The sequence below is a fragment of the Poecilia latipinna genome, unplaced genomic scaffold, assembly GCF_001443285.1.
Source record: "Poecilia latipinna isolate Pla-1442-1.1 unplaced genomic scaffold, P_latipinna-1.0 Scaffold749, whole genome shotgun sequence".
NCBI classification, from domain to species: Eukaryota; Metazoa; Chordata; class Actinopteri; order Cyprinodontiformes; family Poeciliidae; genus Poecilia; species Poecilia latipinna.
In genome coordinates, this window is record NW_015113365.1 from 405,760 (window position 1) to 427,340 (window position 21,581).

Below are 21,581 nucleotides of genomic sequence, written 5' to 3' on the forward strand. Positions count from 1 at the left end.
TATATGGTATAATCATTATTTTTATAGCAGTAGATTAAATGATGTATGAGGTTAAGCTATGTTTATAGGTATTGCTGAATTTTATAAACAAAAACTAGCCTTATTTTTTTTATTTTCAATTTAGCCTTACAGCATCTTTTAATGTCAAATTTATGAAGACACATATATTACAGATGTCTGAATGGAAAGTGACAGCATTTTCTTAGTTATTTGTAACTAAGAAAAGGGTTTAGTGCAATATTGATTGCACTAAACCCTTACTTCTCTTTTTTAGTAAAACTGTTTTGGTGCATCCCTGTGTTTTTAATGCCGTTTCCAGACAAACAAACACAAACTAATCTCTCCTCTACAATCCAGGTGACGTCTCATCAGTTGTGGAAACGGGTTTACAACGCGCTGGGAGGAAACCCCCGAAGCACAAGTGCAGCCACCTGCACACGCAGACACTATGAAAAGTGAGTGCGGTTATCTGCAAGAGCAGTACGACCGGGTGGTTTTATCGCGCTGGAAGCTTTCGTCTGACTCTGCCCCCATTTGTTTAGGTTGCTTCTGCCTTACGAGTGTCAGCTGAAAGGCATATTGATGAGCTCCATGCCGCAACATCAGACGAGGCCCTACCCCAAAGACAATCTAGGCCAGAGGCCGCCCAAACGTGGGCTCTTACCGCTGTCACCGGTTGGTTTCATTTCAGTCATTTTTAGCTGTATTTTATAAGCTAATGATGTGAATCAAGTGGTTCTAATGCAAGGAATAATTCACTGAACTACGTAGGAAGGCTTACTTCTTAATTTACAGACAAGAGAAAGTCTCACTAAGATAATCTCTGATTTTCCCCCTCAGCTAACCCCCTGCTTCCAGTCGGACCCACATGGGAATATCTACTCCCTACCTTTCCATTACTACCCAACTGGGTGGCCAGCTCACCCACTTCTGCCACCTTTTGTGCCTGCTGTAATACCACCACACATCCCCCCTCCTCCGAAGGTCCCACGTCTTCCTTCCTACCCGACTCCTCAGGACCCGGTCAACATGGTCAGCCAGTCTCTAGATCAGTTGCGTAGGCTGGCGAAGGAGTACAAGGACTCAACTGGATTGTCAACCTCTGAACCCCTGAACCTGAGCACAAAAGCTCCAGCTCGAGAGCCCGACACCGACACTGACCCTCCCTCGTCGTTTGGCCCACCTTCGTCCAGCAAGACCCCAAAGTTTCTGAACAAGCCCTCCACGCTCTACAACCCCCTTAGCGCAGGCGTAGTAAGAAGCGACGGAGGCGAGACGGAGGAGTCCGGCGAAGGTGTCCCGACCCTCTCTGAGTCCGAGAAAAAAGAGAGCAGTGACGCCGACGTCCAAGCCCGGACGCCCTCAGACAGCCCCATATTCATTTCTGCTCTGACGCCAGAGACAAACAAAGGCGTCCTCGAGACGACACCGAAAGCCGGCTCTCTGAAAGCAGACTTTCCAGTCCAGCCGCCAGAGGACAGAGAGGCCAGGATGGAAGCGGAGGGTTTCAATCTCAGTCACGTTCTGCATAGGATACCCAAAGGTGAGGAAGGCAAGATGGAAATCGAGGTGCCGCTGTCCGTGGTTCGTAACTGGCTCAGGTTTTACGGTTCTTCGGCGAAGCTGCCCGAAGCGAAAGAGCTTCCCGTCTCCGATTACGACGTCTCTGTGGGGAAAAACCGCATGTCGGATGTGGACGTTCTCCCGACAGGCTACGAAACACCTCGTAGTCCTCAACGCCAGAGCTCAGCTGAAGACCTGAGGCTGAGGAACAAACCAGGACTCATGCCAAACACTCGGGCGGATCACCACCAGGAGAGCCACCTCACCAGCTCCAAGACTTCCGGTGGTCTTCCAAGAAAAGTCGGAGGTGGCCGGAACGCCTGGCCACTCGACCAGCAGGATATCAATAAACCATACAAGCTCAACTCAACAGATTTCTGGGATGCCTGTTCCAAAGAGACGACGGCTCCCCGCAGTCCAGTGAAACCCGAATCCAGTCCCCCGAGAAAGTCTTCCAAGTTCTACATGGAAGACCTGCTGCAGAGAAGGATGCAGAGGTTGGAAGTGGAGCCTTCAGCCATGCTGATGGTGAACTCCAGCCCCACATCCGTGTTTCCTCTGACCACCGACGAGATGAGGAAGCTGCAGACCATCATCTCAAGTTCATCGTGACGATCAGGGAAGGACCCCCAACACCACATTTAAGCTGCCTCCCATTATTGACTCAACTCAAAGTGTCTCATTAGCGTCGTTGCGCATCCGGATGGCGTCTATGCGCCATTAACGAAGAACAGCAGGACGGCAAAGTCAACATTTTGAATGGATACATTGTAATCAAAGTAATTTGCATGATTTTCAGTATTAATGACACAAACATGAGGGAAAACGTGTACGCATTAACATTCTCTTATTCCATTTATAATCTGAAGAGTGATTAGTTTCATTTGTCAATATCTTTGAATAAAATAAGCTCCAGGGGAAATCATTCCTTTTATACTTCATTAACCCAGTGTCATAACAAATATCAGAAAATGGAGATTAAAGTCATGCATATTCAGAAGTAAAAGATTTTTACTATCTTTTATTCTCCTTAAAATTAAGAGATTATTCTTTTTTTACATTTGGAATTTACTGTAAAGATGTAAATTAATTTTGTCTATTTTTTTAAACTAAGCTTTTTATTTTTTCCTAATGCTATTTTTATTTTTTTTTTAAATATTACCTATTTTAATGAAATGTCTGAAAAAAAAAATGAATGTAATTTAACAGATGAAATTAAAGGCACAATGTAGCAGAATGTGCTTTGAAGAAAATGCCTTCATTGACATTTAATTATCCTGTAAATATATATGACTTGTACATATATTTGATTGTGAAAATCAAATAAATTACATTAAAAATGTGAGTGGCTTGCTCGTCGAATCAAGAACTTGTTAGTAATGTTGTTTTTTTCACTGTCTCTTATTTTGCTTTGCATACTTGTGTGACGGCTGTGTGAAGTGTGTGCCCGCACAAAGCAATAAAAACAAACTGCATATTTTTCTGCCAGCGGTTAACATGATAGCTCTGGGGAATTTTTTTTTTTTTTTTTTTTTCTCTCTCTCTCGGGGGTCAGCCTGGGAAGTTGCTTTGATTCGTTTGGTGCGAGGAAGATCTATACATAGAAATCAACACTTAATTTAGCCACAGCGAAAGAAAGAAAAAAGGTTTTGATGCAAGAAAGCAAATATCTGGATTAAGATCTTGGTGACTTATAGGCAAAATCAGATTGTACAAAGTACAGTATAAAAAGTTTGAATTGGTGTGACAATGCTAGCTAACTATAGCAAACATTAATGTATACACCTTAAAGAACCTAATTCCTTCCATTCCTTGGAAGCATTTCTGTACCTTTTTTTTATATATTATATGAAACATTTAAAGAAGAAATTCCCCTGCATCAAGCAAACCTTTTTTTAAATTATTTTATATTATTTCTGTTTATTGTCTGAACACTGGCACGACACGTGCAACCTGTTGCTTTACTGTCCGGGCCTCGGATACAAACTATCTCATCCAAAGTGAAAACGTGCACAGATCTGCGGTGCGACAACAACATGCAGGCAGAGGCGACACACCCTGGACTGTAACCGAAGACGCGTTTGCTGACGTGACAGACGTATTGTTTTATCACACTCCATTACGACCTGCGCTTCAGACTCTCTCGGGTGAATTGAGCTTTAAAATCATTAGCAGCAGAAGTGACCAGGAGAAAACTTTTACTGCTCATGATGTTAAACACTTCTCTGATCTGGTGACGTCTTCAGAAGGAACCCAATTATCAATGAGATAATGGCTGCGTACAGGTCCTGACAGGCATTGTATTGTCACTTCAGTTAAGTTGTTCCTTTGCTGATCATCAGTCCACGGGCCCGTTTATACTTCAGGTTTCATTTCTGTTGCAGAAAATTCCCGAGTTTCTTGTAATGAAACACGAGCTGTAAGCTTAAGAACACAAATGGTTCAAGGAAGATATGTTACATCAACAATCTATAAAAACTCCATGTCCTATATTGATATTGTAGAATTAAGCATATCGAATGCTTAATTCCAGAGCTATAAAAGTAATGCGACTAGATGGTGTTTCTGATGCAACAGAAACACTTTTTTCTCATCGCACAAGTCACATGATCAAAACCTGGATGCCACTGGTGCAAACTCAGCATTACAGTGGAAACACTGTAATTGCAGAATTGTGTTTTTTGACACTGGCGGAATATTGACAAAGTTTTGCGCACGTTTGTAATGGGAACGCGGCTGCTGCTTAGACTAGATGTGCACTGCGCATCACCTACAAATCATCATTTCATCCCTGCAGTTTGGAAGAGAGAACCTTACAATGTGTGGCTGTTGTATATTTGAAGAAAAGATGAATATAGAAATTTACCGGGACTTTCTTGACCAGAGAACAAAGGTGGGGGAAAAAAAGGATGGATTTTCCAGCAAGACAGTGATCTGAAACTCAAAAGACAAGAAAATCGTCCAACCGATTTCAAAACGCTGCCTCAACGGCCCAGTCAGTCACCCAACACGACTCCATTAGGTAATCTACAGAGAGAACAGGATCAGATCAGAGTGCATGGAAGATTTAAAGAGAATGGATCAAACTCACGCCCAGTATGAGGCATTAAAAACATTTCAGTAAAAATGTTTAATAATTAATCCCTGCATCATTCAGCTTCACTGCACATAATTTGATCTGTGGAATTTTGTTTTGATTTCTCCTGGTGTGCGGATTAGCTGGGCTGCCACCGAGATACGGTTTGAACTTTATTCACCGTTTCTTTATTTTTATATTTCCCTGCAGTGTGTCAACAGCATTCCACAAGGTCTCACTTAGGATACAATATAAACAATGCATCGAAAAGCTAGGTAGTCAGACAGCTACTATGCAGCGCTTGCCAGTGGGTGGGGTGATGTCAACTTACGGTAAAAAAAGATTAAATAAAATGTTTGTCTCGTGAGTCAGCCCGAAAGCAGCCAGACTGTGCTTTGGTTTCAGGATGAGAGTCTGAAAGCTGCAGGGTGACATGACAGAAGGCTTTATTTATAGCTAATCGGAAAATTTACTGCAACAAACATAAAGAAATGAGAAGGATGGTTCATGTGCACAGCAAAAAAAAAACAAAAAAAAAACTGACTAGATTTTGAAGCAACTTGGTTTGTTTGCTCCGGTTCACCATTTTTATTTTCATAACACAAATGATAACATATTTGTAGACAAATGTACCATTTTCTGAAACTTAGCTAGTATTTTTTTTGTGACCGACTTTCTTTTTTGTTTTTTTATTCATTTCTGAATTTGCAAACCAACATTCAATGAAGTCCTGGATTTGCGTACGGGTAGAAAAAAAACCAACAGTAGGAGCCGTTACAGTGCGCCTGGCGTCCTTAAAGAACGAGCAGCATTCATCATGCTCTTGTCCATTTCGACCAGGTTTTAAAAAAACCACAGGCGAGGAGAACGGGAGCAATCGTCTGCCCGCCGCTGTATCTCTGTCAGGATGATTAATAGCTGGAAAAAAGAAGAAGAAAAGAAAAATGGTCACTGAAGTTGAGCGCTAAACAATGAATTAGTGTCCTGAATTGACACTAAAGAGGCCTTGCCGAGGCCAGCCTGATTTATTTCAGGCTTTTTAAATGTCCAATTTCTGTCCCGGCTGCTTAGGCAAACGGCATGGTAGATTTGGCAGAATATTTTTTTGCATATTTAATTTCACTCTGCAACTGGGTCGTGCAGTAAGGAACACAAGCCACAGTAATTATACACACTTTTTTTTTTCCCCCCCAGAGTAAACGTTTGACGGCAGCCATTGCCGCCAACAAGACTCAGTCGGTTACCTAAAATGGCCCGATTGACTCCAGTAGCCATTTTTTCTCCACACTAAAAAAAGTCTATACTAAAGACTCCGTTGTTGTATTAACTTGAGGTTGTCTTCGTCTGATATTAACTTTTTTTTTTTTTATTCGATGACCTGAAATACGTCTCCCATATATGCCGAGTGTAATGCGTCGGTGAATGTGTGTCGACACGAAGGTGGAGAAAGCGAGGACTCCTTCACAAACGAGTGACGGGTGGTACGGGACAGACGGGGTCCAAGATCAATATTTTATTTACAGATATTCAACAGTCCCTGCACAACTCGAAGGAGGAAGGTGTAAAGATGCAGGAACTTTTTTTTTTCCCTTGTGGTTTGCACACACCCCACTTAACAATCCTGTCTTCCATTAAAAAAAAAAACAACAACAAAAAAAAACACACCACACCACCCTGACAGTTGAAACTATTCAGACAGATACTTCTCAAAAACCACAATTTGCTCTCATGTGGGGATTTGCAAGAATGAGGATATGAAGCAGCTTTTTTTCCCCTTTTTTTTAATGGCGTGATGACACAGAATCTGATGAATCACTCTGACCAGGATGTCGGCTTCTGTCCATCCGTTTAATGGAGCGTTTTGCTTTGTTTTAGCGACGAGCCAAGCAGGAGATTTCCAACATCATCTGATTATTCAAAGATAAGATCAGAATGCGGCGCTGTCGTATTGTAACCTCGTAAAATTAGAAATATAAATTTTAGATTTAATATACCTGGGATTAAATAATGTTTTGTGTATGCCACATCGATTTTCTTATTTTTTTTTTTAATCAGAGTTTGGTGCACAGATTGTATCACATCTTCTTGGAAATATTGTTTTGCAAATACGGTATTTACTTTTCCATAAGACAGAAATTCAAAACTGAAAAATAAAAAGCCAAACAAAACATATAAATTGATTGTAATTTTTATTTTTATGCATTTTTTTTTCTGACTGGCAGAATGACAAAGTGTCAAGGCCAGACCCAACAGGTTTACTCTCACAAGTAGAGCATAAAAGCTTTTGCCGAGATGTACAACTATTAGAAATGTAATGGACACACGAAAAAGGAGGAAAAAAAGGGGGGAAAAGAGGTTTAGCAGGAATAGAGAGAACAAGTCGCCCTTGTGCTCTCTCTGCCTCTTACTGTTTGCTTTATTTTGCTGAAATGACTCACAGCAGAACACACTCTGGTGGAAATGAGTATATTCAAGGTGAAGCGAGGCCATTGTTGTTAAAGCCGAACTTTGCTGCCGTGACCCATTGTCGCCTCGCATATATCAAATATCAAACTTTGCGGTTCAACCTGTTCTGTGTGACGTCTTGTGACCAATCGCTGGATTTCTCTCTGTGCATCTTGCAGTCGAACAACAGGCGTCTTTCTTTCCAGACTTAAACTTACGACTTTTGTTTGCCGCCCTGTGTAACAACTTAAATTATAGGTTTGTTTTTTATGCGCTGAGTTACAAAGTGCTATTATGTTTCGGCTCAGGAGGCGTTTGTCTTGCCCGGCCTCGGTGACATCACTGAAGGAATGTCAGTGCTGACCTAAAAAAAAAAAAGGTCAATCATCTTCATCAACGTCCACTTATGTCATTATTGTGAATGACATAATTAAGCTGTGATAACATGGTATAAAAAATATTTGTATATTATTGGGATGGCATCTTAATTGCTATAAATGGCAAGACACAAATGATGCAATCAAGCTTTGGCCGTTGTCACAAAGATGGCAAATTATCTTTCCGCCGCGGCTCGAAAAAGCGTTCACTGTTTGTCACATCACAATTCAGTGGATCTCATTGGTACTCGTGATCCAGCAACATGAAGCAGTGTGATTTTGTGAAGTGGACAGAAAATTGTTTAATGTCTTCCAATTTTGGTGTATAAAATTCTGAAAGGTGTGGCATGCATTTATAGCTAGCCACATTCTACGTTAATAAACCCCAAAATAAAACTGCCTTCAGGAGTCACAGAATTTGTAAACTGACTAGACATTAACCTGTTCATGCATGAATTATGATCCTTTGTGTCAGGATTTTTTAAAAGTTAAGAAAAAAATTCTGTAAAACTTTTTTTTTTTTCTCCAATTTTCTCCAAATACAAAGTTACTTGAAAAACACTTCAGTAGTATTGTTCTTTAGGGGTTATCTGATGTCACAATATTTTTTTTTTTTACCTGCAAAAGTCGTCTACAGTAGAAGAAAATTATTTCTTGCATTTGCAGCTGATGGTCAGTAGTTGATGGTGAATTTTATGATGCATTAATGTCCACTTCACTGGTCTGTGTGCATGTATAACATAATTCACAAGAAAATGGCTTTTAGATACCTGTCCACTGTAGTGACCACTATGCATGAAAAGGTTAATACATCAGTTATATATATATATATATATATATATATATATATATATATATATATATATATATATATATATATATACACACACACACACACACTTTTTTTGGCAACATTAGTGAACAAATACAGAGAAGAGGAAAACAAACATACCAGACAGTCCTGGGATGTACTAGCTGAAAGGTCTAGAGTGTTATGTTATAAAATCCTCTAGGGTTTTGTAATCTCTGTGCACGTCATCTCCCCGTGCACAGAGATGTTGTTGTGTTTTGGAACCAGATTGTTATCTACAGACTTGTTCCTCGTCTTATTCAACTTTAAAGTGTCTTGAGGCCACCAGTTGTTCCAGCTGAGATAAAAAAAAGCATTTAATTTTGAAAAGAATCAGAGCTGCGCACAGTCGTGGCCTCTGATATTTTTGAAAAGTTTGGTTTCGACAGGCTCTTTCTTTGAGACCATGAAGCGATAACGTGAAGACGAGCCGGCACAGAACTGAAATAAAAAGACAGACCTGATATTCAGGCTGCAGCTGTCGGAGCTTTTTTCCTTTCCTGCTACTCATTCTGATAAACAGGTCTCTCAGTTTACAATAATAGGAACGGAAAGTTCTCCAACAATGCTGCTTTCATGAGACTGTCAGCCTAGGCTTACTGACGGTTAAATATAGAAATCCTTTTTTATGTAATAAAAATGCTTAATATAATACTAAACCAAGTCATCTGGAAGCAGTAAAACGTGGGAAACAGCTGCAATGATGAGTTCAGAGCCGACATGAAGCGTCTTTAAATCCTCTGACTCTGCTAAAGGAAAACAGACACATTTTCTTCACTTACTGAATAGGCAATAATAATTAAATCAGGTTGGTTTAATTTCAATATTTATTTTTCTTTGTTTTCATTTTTGATCATAAGCCTCATAAAAAAAAGAGGATATTAATAAACAAATTAATGAGGACCAAGAAACACTCCAGAAAGTTGAGAATTTGTGGTTTTTTCTCTTCATAAAGTCATGGCAAACTGAATAAAATCGTTCCAGGCCTGGGTGTGCCTTGTAAAATTGAACTTTTCTGTCAAAAATTATGGGTATAAAAATGAGTACCCATGGGGTGAATTTGCATGACACCATCACTTGAAAATTGCTTCCTGAAGTAATATTTGTCTGGTGTTGAGATTTGCTGGATGACAGTTTGACGTTCGTAGATTTACTTCATCAAATCTCACTGAGTTTGGGCTATTTTGGAAAAATAAAAAATATAACCATTTTGTGCATGTCCAAATACCCGTAACAAATTGAGATTTGTGGTTGTGTCAAAAAAGTTAAAGACGCATGACTGCATTGCCAAAGCACAAATTACATTTAAGATTAATAATAAATTGGATCTTAAGACGCATTTCAAACCAGTGACTAAAATATGACCTTTTACGTCTTTGTGAGTTGATTCAAACCTTAGATTTGTCTCAATTCCTGCATGTTTGTACGATCAGAATCAATTATGCTCGGTGTTGGAATGTTGAATGGATTGTTCTTGGAAGTGTTTTTACCCTAAAAAAAGAAAAAAATCAGATTAGACCTGAGCCAAAGTATGAGGAACATGTATGTGGAGGATCATGTTACATGATTATACCATATAGAATGATTGCCTCTACTTCTGCAAGTACTTGTACGGCTTATTTAATGGCAATATATATATGCAACATTACACTCATCAGGTGAGGATTCAACTACTGAATACAGTGAATTTGGCTCCTGCATTGCCTTTGGAATGACGTTTGGTTTTTCTTGGCTCTGTGGGTCTTTTTTTTTTTTTTTCTTCTGGATGGCAGGAGATTACATTACATTCATTCCATTATAGTTGATCAACCATTGTATCGTAGGCAGCAAGCAAGTTTGTTTTTTGTTTTTATTTTTAAAGAGGAAAAAAAATTAGGGGGGGAAATTTTCAGATGAAATATGAGGAAACGACAAGCTGCCGTTGGGTGATCTTTCTCTACTCGTTTGTTCAACATCGACGCTTCTGAAACAAATTAGTTTGTTTTAACACATCTCAGGGATACGCCTTCTATATGCATCACTGGCACCAATCGACCCGTGTCGATTGGTGCCAGAATAGGCGACTGGCCTATTCTACATTGGCCAGTCGCCAATGTAGAATAGAATATACTTTATTGATCCCCAAGGGGAAATTGCTTATTTGTTGAAAGCTACTCCATCTTCAGTAATAAATAAAAAGTTTGTAAAAAAAAGATTATATATATATATATATATATATATATATATATATATATACCTAAGAGTGATAAGTTCAAAATGACTAGATATACTGTAAACAAATAAATAAATAACAATCAATCACGTGCAATATATTAATCAATAACCTATAAATGAGCTCAAAAAGAAAAAAGCTTTCAGTCGGCTTTGGACTTATGAAACCTGTTCAGCCTCGGAATCGACATTAATGTGGAGATTTCAAACTATGTGGAACCATTGATTAGATCTGCTGCAGTTTTGTTTTGTGTTTAAAGCCACAAATCAAGCAAAAGAGAAACAGAAACGATGCATGCAGAAGGTTAGAGGAAAAAAAAAAGTTTTCTGCTGTATCGCTTTTAATAAATAATTTTCCAATCCAGGAAGAAAATAGAAACAGGGTGTGACTTATTCCCCTTCCACATCCAAATCCAATCATATCCAGACTATCTTGTTTAGATTCCCCCTGTGTATGCGTGTGTGTGTGTGTGTGTGGGGGGGGGGGGTTTGTTTTTGTTCCCCCCCCAGGCTTTGGTTCACTGTCGACTCCCACAACCACAGAAATCCCAAGCGTAACAATCTCTTCCAGACATCTGTAATGTCGGACGGTAAGTGGAAATTTCTACTTTGAAACTCGCATTTTCAGCACGTTAGGAGACATTTTTTCTTTTAAGTTTTAAAGTGGGAAATAGAGCAGCTCACAAATTTGATTAATATGAAAGTAAGTGAAGCTGAGAAAGCACCTCGTGTTCAGACATTTGAAATAAAAAGGTGCACATTGGGAATTAATCTCTTAATATTTTGACATATTTTGTATGAACTGAAAATTCAAATTTTAACATTGGGTATTTAGCCAGGAACAGACTTTCTACCTAAATTTACTGAAAGTGCAAGCAGGGAAAATTTTAAACAATCTCCGTTTGGTGTGAGCTGTGACCGTCCAACAAGTGATTGTGCACGTCAGCTGAGCGTCGAGAGGATTTTCTGTGATTTATCCTGAGAGCAGAAACAGAAGCAGTAGTTTGACTGCTGCAGCCAATCATACCTTTCGCTGTAGTAAGAGGACAGCAACGTTCGTATCTCATGAGACAAATCTGGAATGGCAGGACTCTTTCTCGGAGAGGAGGGTGTTACTGTAAAGGAAGTGGAAGATGGAGATAATAAATCCAACAATCAAACTCAAATCTTTCAAGTTCAACTCGCAGTGCCAGGAAACACTTGAAGGCAATGAGAGACGACTGATACGAGGAAGTTTGAGAAAGGTTTTTTTATTTTCTTCCCCCGCTTCCTGCCCTCTCCTCCTTCCCGTCACATTAAAACTCCGAAACATCTCTTAACCACAAACATGTTACATATATTTTGATTGGCATGACTGACGTCTCTGTCAGCAGGTGAAAGCGATAACGCGGTCCGTCCTGACGACAGCGTCTGACATTCTGTCCCGGGACATTTATGGGTACTCCTGTTATTCACTCAGACTCGTTTGTCCACTTTCAGGTCTGGTTTCTCCCCAACTTTGTTGGTGAGAAACACTGAACCTTTGAGTTTTGTTTTGCTTTTTTTCTGTCTCAATTTCTGGCATGAAAGAACAGGCCCGATTGTTGAAGCAGTCATTGTAATATCAATGCGTGTATAGATGTGAAGATTTAAGTCTCCGGCAATAAAGTTGCTTTTGAACTGGCGTTTTACGGGCAATCTGGTTTTTACTAATTCTGCTCGTCTCTACTTGATCTGTGCGGCTACATAAATTTAATATTTCTTAATAATGGGGAAATCTATTCAAAAATCATATTGCTAAAAAATTTTTTAATAAAATCTTAATTCAAATACAGAGATTAAATATTCTCAGATGTTTTAACTGAAATCTCGATACAATTTTGCAATAATTTTGCCATATTAGTGTTTTAAATCATTTTATCAGCTGCTTTCATTTACTTTGCACCTCAAAAAAAAAACAACTGTATTTAATATTAGTACTGAATTGGAAACAAGAAAAGCTGATAACTAATTCACTGGGTCTTTGAGTCAGAGGCTGGCAAACTAGAGACAGAAATCAATATTTCAAATTAATGTGGAAACAGAAAATTAAGAGGAAAGCAAATATTTGGACTCGCTTGTCAACTGCACAAAACCATAATCTTGGATTGATTGTATGAAAACAATAAGTCTAGTGCTTGTTGATTATTATATGAAGAAAAGTCTCTTGCTCTGGTCCCAATGTGTCAAATAGAAAAGCCTGTAAAGTAGTTGATTTATGACTTTTACATCTTGAAGATTTATAATTACATTTTTTTAAGCTTTCTGAATGAACTCAGTTGATTTTACAAAAACAACATTTTCTCTCTCTCCGACATTAAATCAAACCAGGCGATTCCTGTTCTTGGTTCTGAAGGATTACCATCACATTTGCTAAATGCCTGAATGAGACAAAAAAAAAAAGTTCACTTTCTTAAAAGTTAGAGGTTTACATGCCCTAATCTCACCATTTTATGCCTTAGTTTAGCTTAGTTGCACACAAATATGGATACATTTTAGGATAACGTGTCGCTGTTCACCTTTTAGTATCATTTTCAGATTTCTGATAGTGTCACATTCATCTGTTCATCTGTCCAAAAACAAAATTTTACCAAGACATTTTGGTCCAGCTTCTAGTGCAAAATATCTTGGTATACTTGAAATACTAAATCTAACATACAAGTAATTTTAGCTACATATGATCATGTTCTAAGTCGATTATTCCTTAATATTGATGAAAAAGTTCTTGTTCCATTGGCAGATAAATTCACTTAGACATTTTTCTCATGTTATAAGTGAAATAATTTGCCATTGGAACGAGTACTTTTTTAAGATTATGAAGACATCTTGGTGAAAAGTTACATATCCACGTTAGTTTTGCCTTATTTCAAGTGTACTTGGATATTTGCACTGGAAACTAGACCAAACACACTTGGTAAGATGGTGTTCATACCTGCATACACTGCAAAAACTTAGCGTGGGTGTTCAGCATTCACATGATTCAGGAAGCTTGAGCACAAGTAAGGCCTTCATTGTGGATGCCCCTTATATCACCAAATTAATTACAACGTGTTTTATCCATAAAAAAAGTCAATGTCTTGGAGTGGCCATCGCTAAGCTCAGCTCTCTCAGAACTGCATTTATACTGAGATTACGTCAGACAGCATTGGAGTCATTTTAATTGAATTTAATTCATGTCTGAAGGAAAATGGTAGAGCAAAGTTTCATTTAGGGTATCAGTAAAAGGGGCAGACAAAAACTGTGTACCACACACAAAAATGTTTTAGGACCATGCACCATTTTCTTTCAACGGCACAATTCTGTGTGATGTTTTCATACATAAAAAAAAACTGAAAATACATTGAAATATGTGGCTGTTGCATAAGAGTTAACTTCTAGAGGTATGAATACTTTCGAAATGCACTGTAAACGTTGACATTGTCTTTATCAGACGTTTGTCTGCCGACAGGGCGATGGCAGCGACTGCCGTTTCAGCTCGTCTCCATAACAGTAAAGTAAATAACTGTGCAGCTGTAAAACACACACACACGCACGCACGCACACACACACACACACACAAAAACAACTCCAGTGTTGTCGATTTAATGTGTTGGCTCAAATCAAGGATGCATTTCATGGCATCTTTTCAAGTCTTGTTTTCTGTACTGGCATCGGATCAGAGGAAAATCTCAACAAAAGAACAAAGCAAGAGGAAATTAACTCAATTAAAAAAGAATGCATTAACTAATCATTTTGAAAGAGGAGGAAAAATAAAATCACCTCCAAGAAAAACACCTGAAATCAGAGGTTTTCAAGCATTTCTGCGTCATCCCAGAAATGCTTGAATGCAGCAGCGCCGTTACGCTTTTGGAGACGTTACCCATTTCGTGAAACAGAGATCCCTGCTTGGCCGCTTTGGGTTTCCTGGACCTCGGCGCCTCAATCTTCATCACCTCATCGCAACACCGTTTCCACTGACCTGAAACAGCCCAAGTCGGCGATTACACATGTCGTAATACAAACCAAGATGTATTCATTAACAGCTTTTCGTAATTATTCAATCATAATTATGTCGGCTTTATTCGTCGCTGTGCCAGAGTAGTCAAGTTTTCGTTATACCTGCTGTACCACATGTCAGTCAGGAGGCCCAGAGGATGAAAACACACACACGCACGCACACACACGTGATATTTTCAGTTGTTCTGTCTTTACATTTCCATCATTCATTGTAGTGACAGATTAGCAGCAGCAATTTGTTTTTTGTTTTTTTTAGGCTTCAGCAAATTTGTGCTCATCACAAAGCAGCTTATTTTATGTCAACTAATAAAAGTCCAAGTCTAATGTTCTGTAAGAGGCAGCAGACTGCTATAGTCAGATAAACCAATCAAAAGCATTTTCAGCCATTTTGTTAGCAGCACAGACCCTTTTTGGTTGATAAATGCATCAAAGTCTTTAGTGGACTTTGTTTTGCTACTTCAGCAACATCCTAATTATTTATGGCTGGTCTTAAAACTAGACCTGCCCTAAATAATGAAGGTAACAGCATAATTCTTGGCACGTGAAAATTAAAGTGTCCAGTTTCTAGGTGTGGAAGTTAAGGACTTAAAGTTTTAGCACAATATTTTGTGGCACTGTTATAATAATGACGAAAGTGACGATAAGAACTATTTGTTACGCCCGAGATAACTATACGGCTAAGACTGTTTGTGGGGCCAACAATAATGGCCCCTCAAACAAATACTGCTCTGTAGGAACATTCCCATTGGAAATACTTGTCTTTAGGACACTAGTCACACTGTGAAAAATTGCAAATTTGTTGGCATTTGATGCTTTTATTGAACAAACGGCGCAGAAAATAGTAAAACTAATACTAATACTCCTGACATTAAGGAGACTTTTTCGAGGGTTTAAACATCAGTACTTAGAATTTATTATGACAAAGATAAATGAAAATTCTTACCATGAAGAGAAAAACATTATAATAAATGAAATAATATGACAGGTTTCTACATTTTTGCACAATGAGGGTTAAAATTGAACCTACCAACACTTTACATCCCCCTGAAAACGGCGACACATTGTCAAGTTGGAGGGCAGAAAGACAGAAACCTAAAAAGATTTAACACTGGGGCAATTGTTTACCTCCTGGCAGAATGATGCAAGATAGACAATGATCTACTTCATGTGAGAAAACTCAAAGACTCTAGATGTGCAAAAGTGTTAGGTGGTTCTACAAAGTATCAAGTAGAACAAACACCAATCGGGCTTTTCTGCGTAAAAACCTTTGAAAACTATCCACCATGCTGCCAAAACACAAAACCTTATCAAGTATTTTTAGTAGTTTTTAGTGCACTTAAAATAAGACTGAACTAATTCACAAGTGACTTTTCAGCAAGAAATAAGAGCTTGGCTCAAGTCAATAATTCCTTATTATTGATAAGACAGATTAGAAAATGAACTGAGATTATTTCACTTCTAATAAAACATTTTTCCCCGTCAGTGAAATAATCTGCCAGTGGATGTAATACTTTATCAATATTGAGAAATTATTTACTAAAATCAAGCTCCTATAACTTGCTGAAAAGTTGCTTATAAGTTAGAACACTTGGAATAAGACAAAATTAAAGTAAATAAACAAAATAAATAAATAAATCATTACTGTTTAAACTTTACCTTTAATAACATAAAGTTGCCTAATTTTTAAAGTGCAATCAATAATACTTTTATAACAAATTTATATCAGTAATGATTTCCTGGTTAATGTCAAGTTGTCATAACAAAGACATTTTGAATAATGTCAACTTTGTATTAAAAGTGTCATAATTTACCGAATGACGCTTTATGACAACAGTCATAAATATTCATGAAGGCTTATTCATGTTCATGACTTGTGTTATGTCATGTTTATGACAGTGTCATGTCAGTCTTATTCAACCCCCTTCAAATAAAGTGTTACCAAACTTTGTGTTCACGTTTGCTTCGGTACCTATGAATTCCAGTAAGTTCGTCGGTTCGCTCCAAAATTCCCCTCTGCTTAGTTCCCTTACGTGACCACAACCCCCTCCACTGCAGCGGTTAGAAACCAAAAACCTGCTTTCACTTTGCTAATAATAGCCCAAGAAGCTTTCATAACAGATAAGAGCTTAAGATAAACAAGATTTATTTTTCTGACAGATAATTTCCTTAGTCCCAGTCTTACTCAGGCTGTAGACATGTTGCTGGAGGGCCTTGATCCAGCCTGGCAAGTCGTCAGCATTCTGGGTGGTAGCTGCGCAGGTCGCATTCCCTCTTTGAGGCTGCATGCTAATGCTAATGCTAATCTGCAGCCCGTGGACAGGATCGCTCTCACACGTACACACGTTGGTATCCTGAAGCGGAAAATAAATAAAATACACACACTGTGTAAGTTTCATATTTAATTTAGATTTCTCAGATGTTCTCTGTAAGAACATACATTAATATTATATTTTGGTTAAAAAAAAAATAAAATAAAATTATACACACACACAAACATCTCTATAGGTCTAAATTCGAGTCAGCTAAGGCTCAGGGCAAATGTTCTCTGATAAATCCCAGAGGCCTTCACAGACCAGCTGTATTTATGCTGAGATTAAATCACATACAGGTAGACCGTTTACTGTTTGAGGGACTTCGCTTCAATGTGTTGACATAGATTTCATTTAAGGGCGTTGGCCCAGTCTGTTACCATGATGCTGCCAGCATCATGTTTCACGCAGTGCTTGTTTCTTTTTTTTTTTTATTTTAGGTCAGTTATGGTTTAATTTGGTCTGTCCTGACCAGAGCCCCTTCCTCCACATGCCAGTTTGTCTTTTTGTGAAAGAACTGGGAAAAGTTCAGGTAACAAATAAACACTGTGGATTGCAGGTGCATCCTTTACCAGGAATGGAAATTTGAGTGAACTTCCTCTTCATCTCATGAGACATGACAGGATCGACAGGCATTTGATGGTTTCTTGAGCCGGGTCACATTTTACCACGTTGGAAAAACGGGCTTGGTGGAAGAGTACAAAATGAAAATACAATGCGATGGAGGGGGTGAGGGAGCTTGAAATACAATCTTTTGTTTCACTTTTTGATGTCAAATTGTAAACAGCTTTTGGATATTGCAATGATAAACATATTTAGCATGTCTGAACTTCATCTCAAGCTTAACATTAATCAAGATCGGTCATCAGGAAAGTGTTTAATGCTCCAAAGCTAAGAGAAAACATCCATTTTGCATTTTTCCAACGAACATGACAACGATGATGGGGGGGAAAAAAGCACTGAAAAATCCTGTATCCACACGTAAAAGACATTTGACATGAAATCAGAATTAGACGAGTAACATAATATGAGCCAAAACACAGTTTTTTTTCCCCCCTTTCCTGTTTAACAGTGCCTGGCTTTTCCGAGCAGCTTGGCGAGCAGCAGGTTATGCCAGTCTGTGATTGATGAGGAGGGATCCGACTGCCCATGCTGAATGAGTGGCCTCGCATTCAACACGACAGCAATCGATGTATAAAAGGTTTATTTCCTCTTCAGAAACTTACAGGAATCAGAATATTCCACTCGCTGATCAAATTAAAAGTAACTTTTGAAAATAACCTTTAAGCAGGTATTAAAAACTTTTTATTTATTGTTCTGGTGTAATATTTTAATCTTAAATATCATGTTTGTATCAGCCCTAAGCAGAAAATCATCATGATTAACAAAAATAAAAGCTTGAAAACAGTTTGTATAGTGTTTCACTTACTAAAGTTAAATTTACAGTAATATTCTAGATTACTGAATATGATTGCCTAGGATCATCCAATACGTTGAATATGATTGCACGTTGGAATGCACTGTATTTATACAACGTACAAATAACTTGAAGAAAAACAAAACCTCCCATCTTTGTGCAAAGTTGTTGTCTCATAAGCAATAAGTTAATGAACCATATTAAAAGAACATTTCCTCTTCACTCTCACTTCCTCATAATTGTTTTTGTTTTTTTTGGTGCGCTGGCATTTACCAAAAATAAATGTATAACGAGATCCACCTGCAAAGGGGGAAACAAATGTCTCACAAGGAACAAGATCTGATAAATTGTCATTATCTAAGAGAAGAGTCAGGTGGATTTTTACAGATGCGGCCGTCTGCAGGTTTCTGGTTTAAACTGGTCCTCTTGACGTCACTGGTTTCTGGTTTATCCAAAACTGTACAGATTAACCATGAGATTATTTTCTCAAGGCTTTTTTTTTTTTTTTTCCCTCGTCTTCCTGCAGGCAGCATCAGTCAGACGTGCTGTCCAAACTCGAGGTGTTATATATATATTATATATATATATAGTTTTCTAAACCAGTGGTTATGTATGCACAACTGAAATAAATACTATTTTACGTCTGAAAAGTCAGCGATCAAAGTTAGAGGAAACATGGCTCACCTTTCATCAAGATTAACTCTGCAAAGAAAATTGTCAAAAGCCAGACATTCAGAACCTATATTTGTGTTTCGACGCAATAAAAAAAAAAAAAAAATCCATGAAACTGAAACACCGCAACATTGTAATTAAAAATCTTAACTCCTCTGAGCCAATGTTGGCTTATCATTGGGGTTTTAGCCACATAATAGTCCAAAGCATACTGTAAATCATTATAGGACCAAAATCTACTGTGGGTTTAAAGGAGGGATGGTGGCTGTACAATCTCTCTAGATCACCTAAAGAGGAATGGTGAACGATCTGCTCTGTATCCTTTCATCTTGTGAAATGATTTTGAAGTTTCAACATTTTTTGCACTGTGTGATTATCCAGGTGCAATATTGATAAATGTAGTTATTTAAATAGGGGTCCCTATAACACACTGTGGCTTAGTTTAGAAGTTATTCCATCATATTTATAGTACAAGTTACACCGTCACAAACGCCCTGCAGCAGTGCCTGAGGAAAAACTGCAGAGGGCTTAAAATTACACGTCGCAAGTCGAAGCGCTATGAATCAGTAGACTGGAGCTCAGACTGGTTTTTCCTCAACTATGAATGAATGGTTTGAGGTAAACAACTTTATTTCTTTACAAACCAACATTTAAAAAAAATTAATAAATGAATGTAGCTAAAAAAACAGATGGCTCGTGTAAATCTCCGTTTTGATGAACATGTCACTGGGTGCAATTAGTCAAGTCCTGTTGTTGAGGATTCATTTTTAATAATCAACTACACAATTAATCCAAGACGCTAATAGACTTCAAACATGAATGTTTAAGGAAAGTAAAGGGAGGTTTTGACTTTCTGAGGTTCTAAAAATATGCTTGTGCACAGCTATTGGGCAAATGTTGCTTTACATAATGATCATGCAACTAAATGAAAACCTATTTTCATCTCTTAAAAGCAACAGTATGTAAACTACAAAAAACATTCCCTTCACATATTTGTCATTATGTCGTGACAGAATGGTATGACAGATAATCTGAACTGCTACTCTGCTGTCTCATTGACGACTCGTTGCTTCCCCGTTTCCCTCTGCTATATGCTACAGCCGGTGCAGCGCAGTATAAGTTGATGAGTTCAAGGTAACGTCATGCTTCTTGTCAAATCTTCTGCAGTTACTTTGCATCTTCGATTCTCAACACGTTTCTTGTCACCCTATTGACTGTCTGTGACAAAACGTTGGGTGGTTCTGTGATCATGTTCCAGTATCAGAGCAATTTCAAACGAGACGTTTGGTCCTGTAACTGACTCAAAGGGGGGGGGAAAAAAAATCTCTTTTTTGGTCCATTTTGCCAAAAGACAAGAAGTTGACTCATATATACACATTTTGATACGCAGGGCATCGATCTCCTTCTTTCACATTCTCCCTGCTACGCTTGAATCCATTAGGCATTGACATTTATCCAGCTTGGAGTTAGAAAAAAAATGCCTAAAGATAATTCCAAATAATTGCAAACAGTGCAATGTCTTGATATTTTTTTCCTTAAAGACGTGCAGATCCATCTGTGTTCATGGACTTTGTGTAAATGATATGAATAATGTGTCAAATTAAAAATGAAAGTGTATATTTAAAAGAAACACCTCAGTTACAGTTGTTTAATTAGAAAATAATTGTGACAGCACAGAATGTTCCTTCTTACCACAACACGCAATAAATGCTCTAAGGGTGTGAATTTCAGCGGGGAATGACGTTACTGCAAAGACGATCCATTTTATCTATGGCTATAACATGAACAAATATGACAAGGTTTCTTATAAGTGTATAGGATGCTGCAAGTTAACATAAAAACAATTTTACTGTTTTAAGTGTCCATCTGCAGCTGTATTTGACTGAATTCATTCCATACTCTGATCTTTGAACAAGCAAATTTTCACAAATCATTATTAAACTACTATAATAAATAACTGAATAGATTAGTGTGATATCTGACCGAGTGTGGGGAGAAATAACCTGGATTCAAACAGTGAAACGCTCAAAACAGCTTTCCTCACCGGTGCCCTCTAGTGGTTTTGTCATGCGACTGTAACCAACCCAAGCATAATCTCTACATCTTTGTATTGACTTCATTCTGACTTTGCATATTTAAAAGCCAACCTTTGTGATGGGGATTACAAGCAGAGGCTCGTCCTCCGGCTCCAGGTCTTCTCCACTTCCATAGCAGAGAAGAGTTTGGCCTATGAGGACACAGAAGTAGTTTCCCCAGTGATCTGCATCCTCCTCAAGCTGAGTGAGAGCAATAAAGACACACGCAAGTAAATCAGAATCAAAGGGAGTTGTTGTGATTGGTGGTAAAAAAAAAAAAAAAAAGTTACAGTAAGCATTCACCTTGATCTTGAGTTGGCCCCTTATCGCTGGCTGAGTCATGCATAAAGGCAGAGCGACTAAGCGGCAGCACATGTTTCCATACAGAGGCAACCAGAATGGACTATCCTCTGTGGGAGGGGAAAAAGCCTAAAATCATACTTTAAAAAAATACAATAAGAGGGAAACAACAGGAAACTAGAAAATTCCGCAGAAATTTTGAGGGGCATGCCAAAGTGTGCCCGTCGCTTTTTAATCAAGCCTTCAATGCAAAAAATTAGCATTAATGCTAA

At 38.3% G+C, this 21,581-nt stretch overlaps 2 protein-coding genes across 3 annotated transcripts in view; one reads left to right on the forward strand and one right to left on the reverse strand.

Moving 5' to 3' along the window:
• Positions 1-2,670, forward strand: part of arid6 (AT-rich interaction domain 6) — a 9,711-nt gene extending 7,041 nt beyond the window's left edge. The window contains exons 4-6 of the mRNA XM_015045842.1: positions 358-455; positions 543-675; positions 841-2,670. Coding sequence (XP_014901328.1) covers positions 358-455; positions 543-675; positions 841-2,175 — 1,566 coding nt within the window. The 3' untranslated portion in view covers positions 2,176-2,670. The remainder of the gene's footprint in view (positions 1-357; positions 456-542; positions 676-840) is intronic.
• A 2,513-nt stretch (positions 2,671-5,183) lies between these two features.
• Positions 5,184-21,480, reverse strand: LOC106955579 (rhotekin-like). 2 transcript variants are annotated; one of them, XM_015045844.1, is made up of 6 exons: positions 21,313-21,480; positions 21,082-21,210; positions 16,719-16,887; positions 14,400-14,498; positions 11,550-11,637; positions 5,469-5,557 (listed from the first exon to the last, which is right to left on the reverse strand). In XM_015045844.1, the coding sequence occupies exons 1-6, from the start codon at positions 21,382-21,384 to the stop codon at positions 5,551-5,553; spliced, it is 564 nt and encodes a 187-aa protein (XP_014901330.1). In that variant the 5' UTR covers positions 21,385-21,480; the 3' UTR covers positions 5,469-5,550. The 2 variants fall into 2 exon arrangements, with proteins under 2 accessions (XP_014901329.1, XP_014901330.1); XM_015045843.1 differs by lacking the exon at positions 11,550-11,637 and having other exon boundaries at positions 5,184-5,557.
• Between the last annotated feature and the right edge of the window lie 101 nt (positions 21,481-21,581).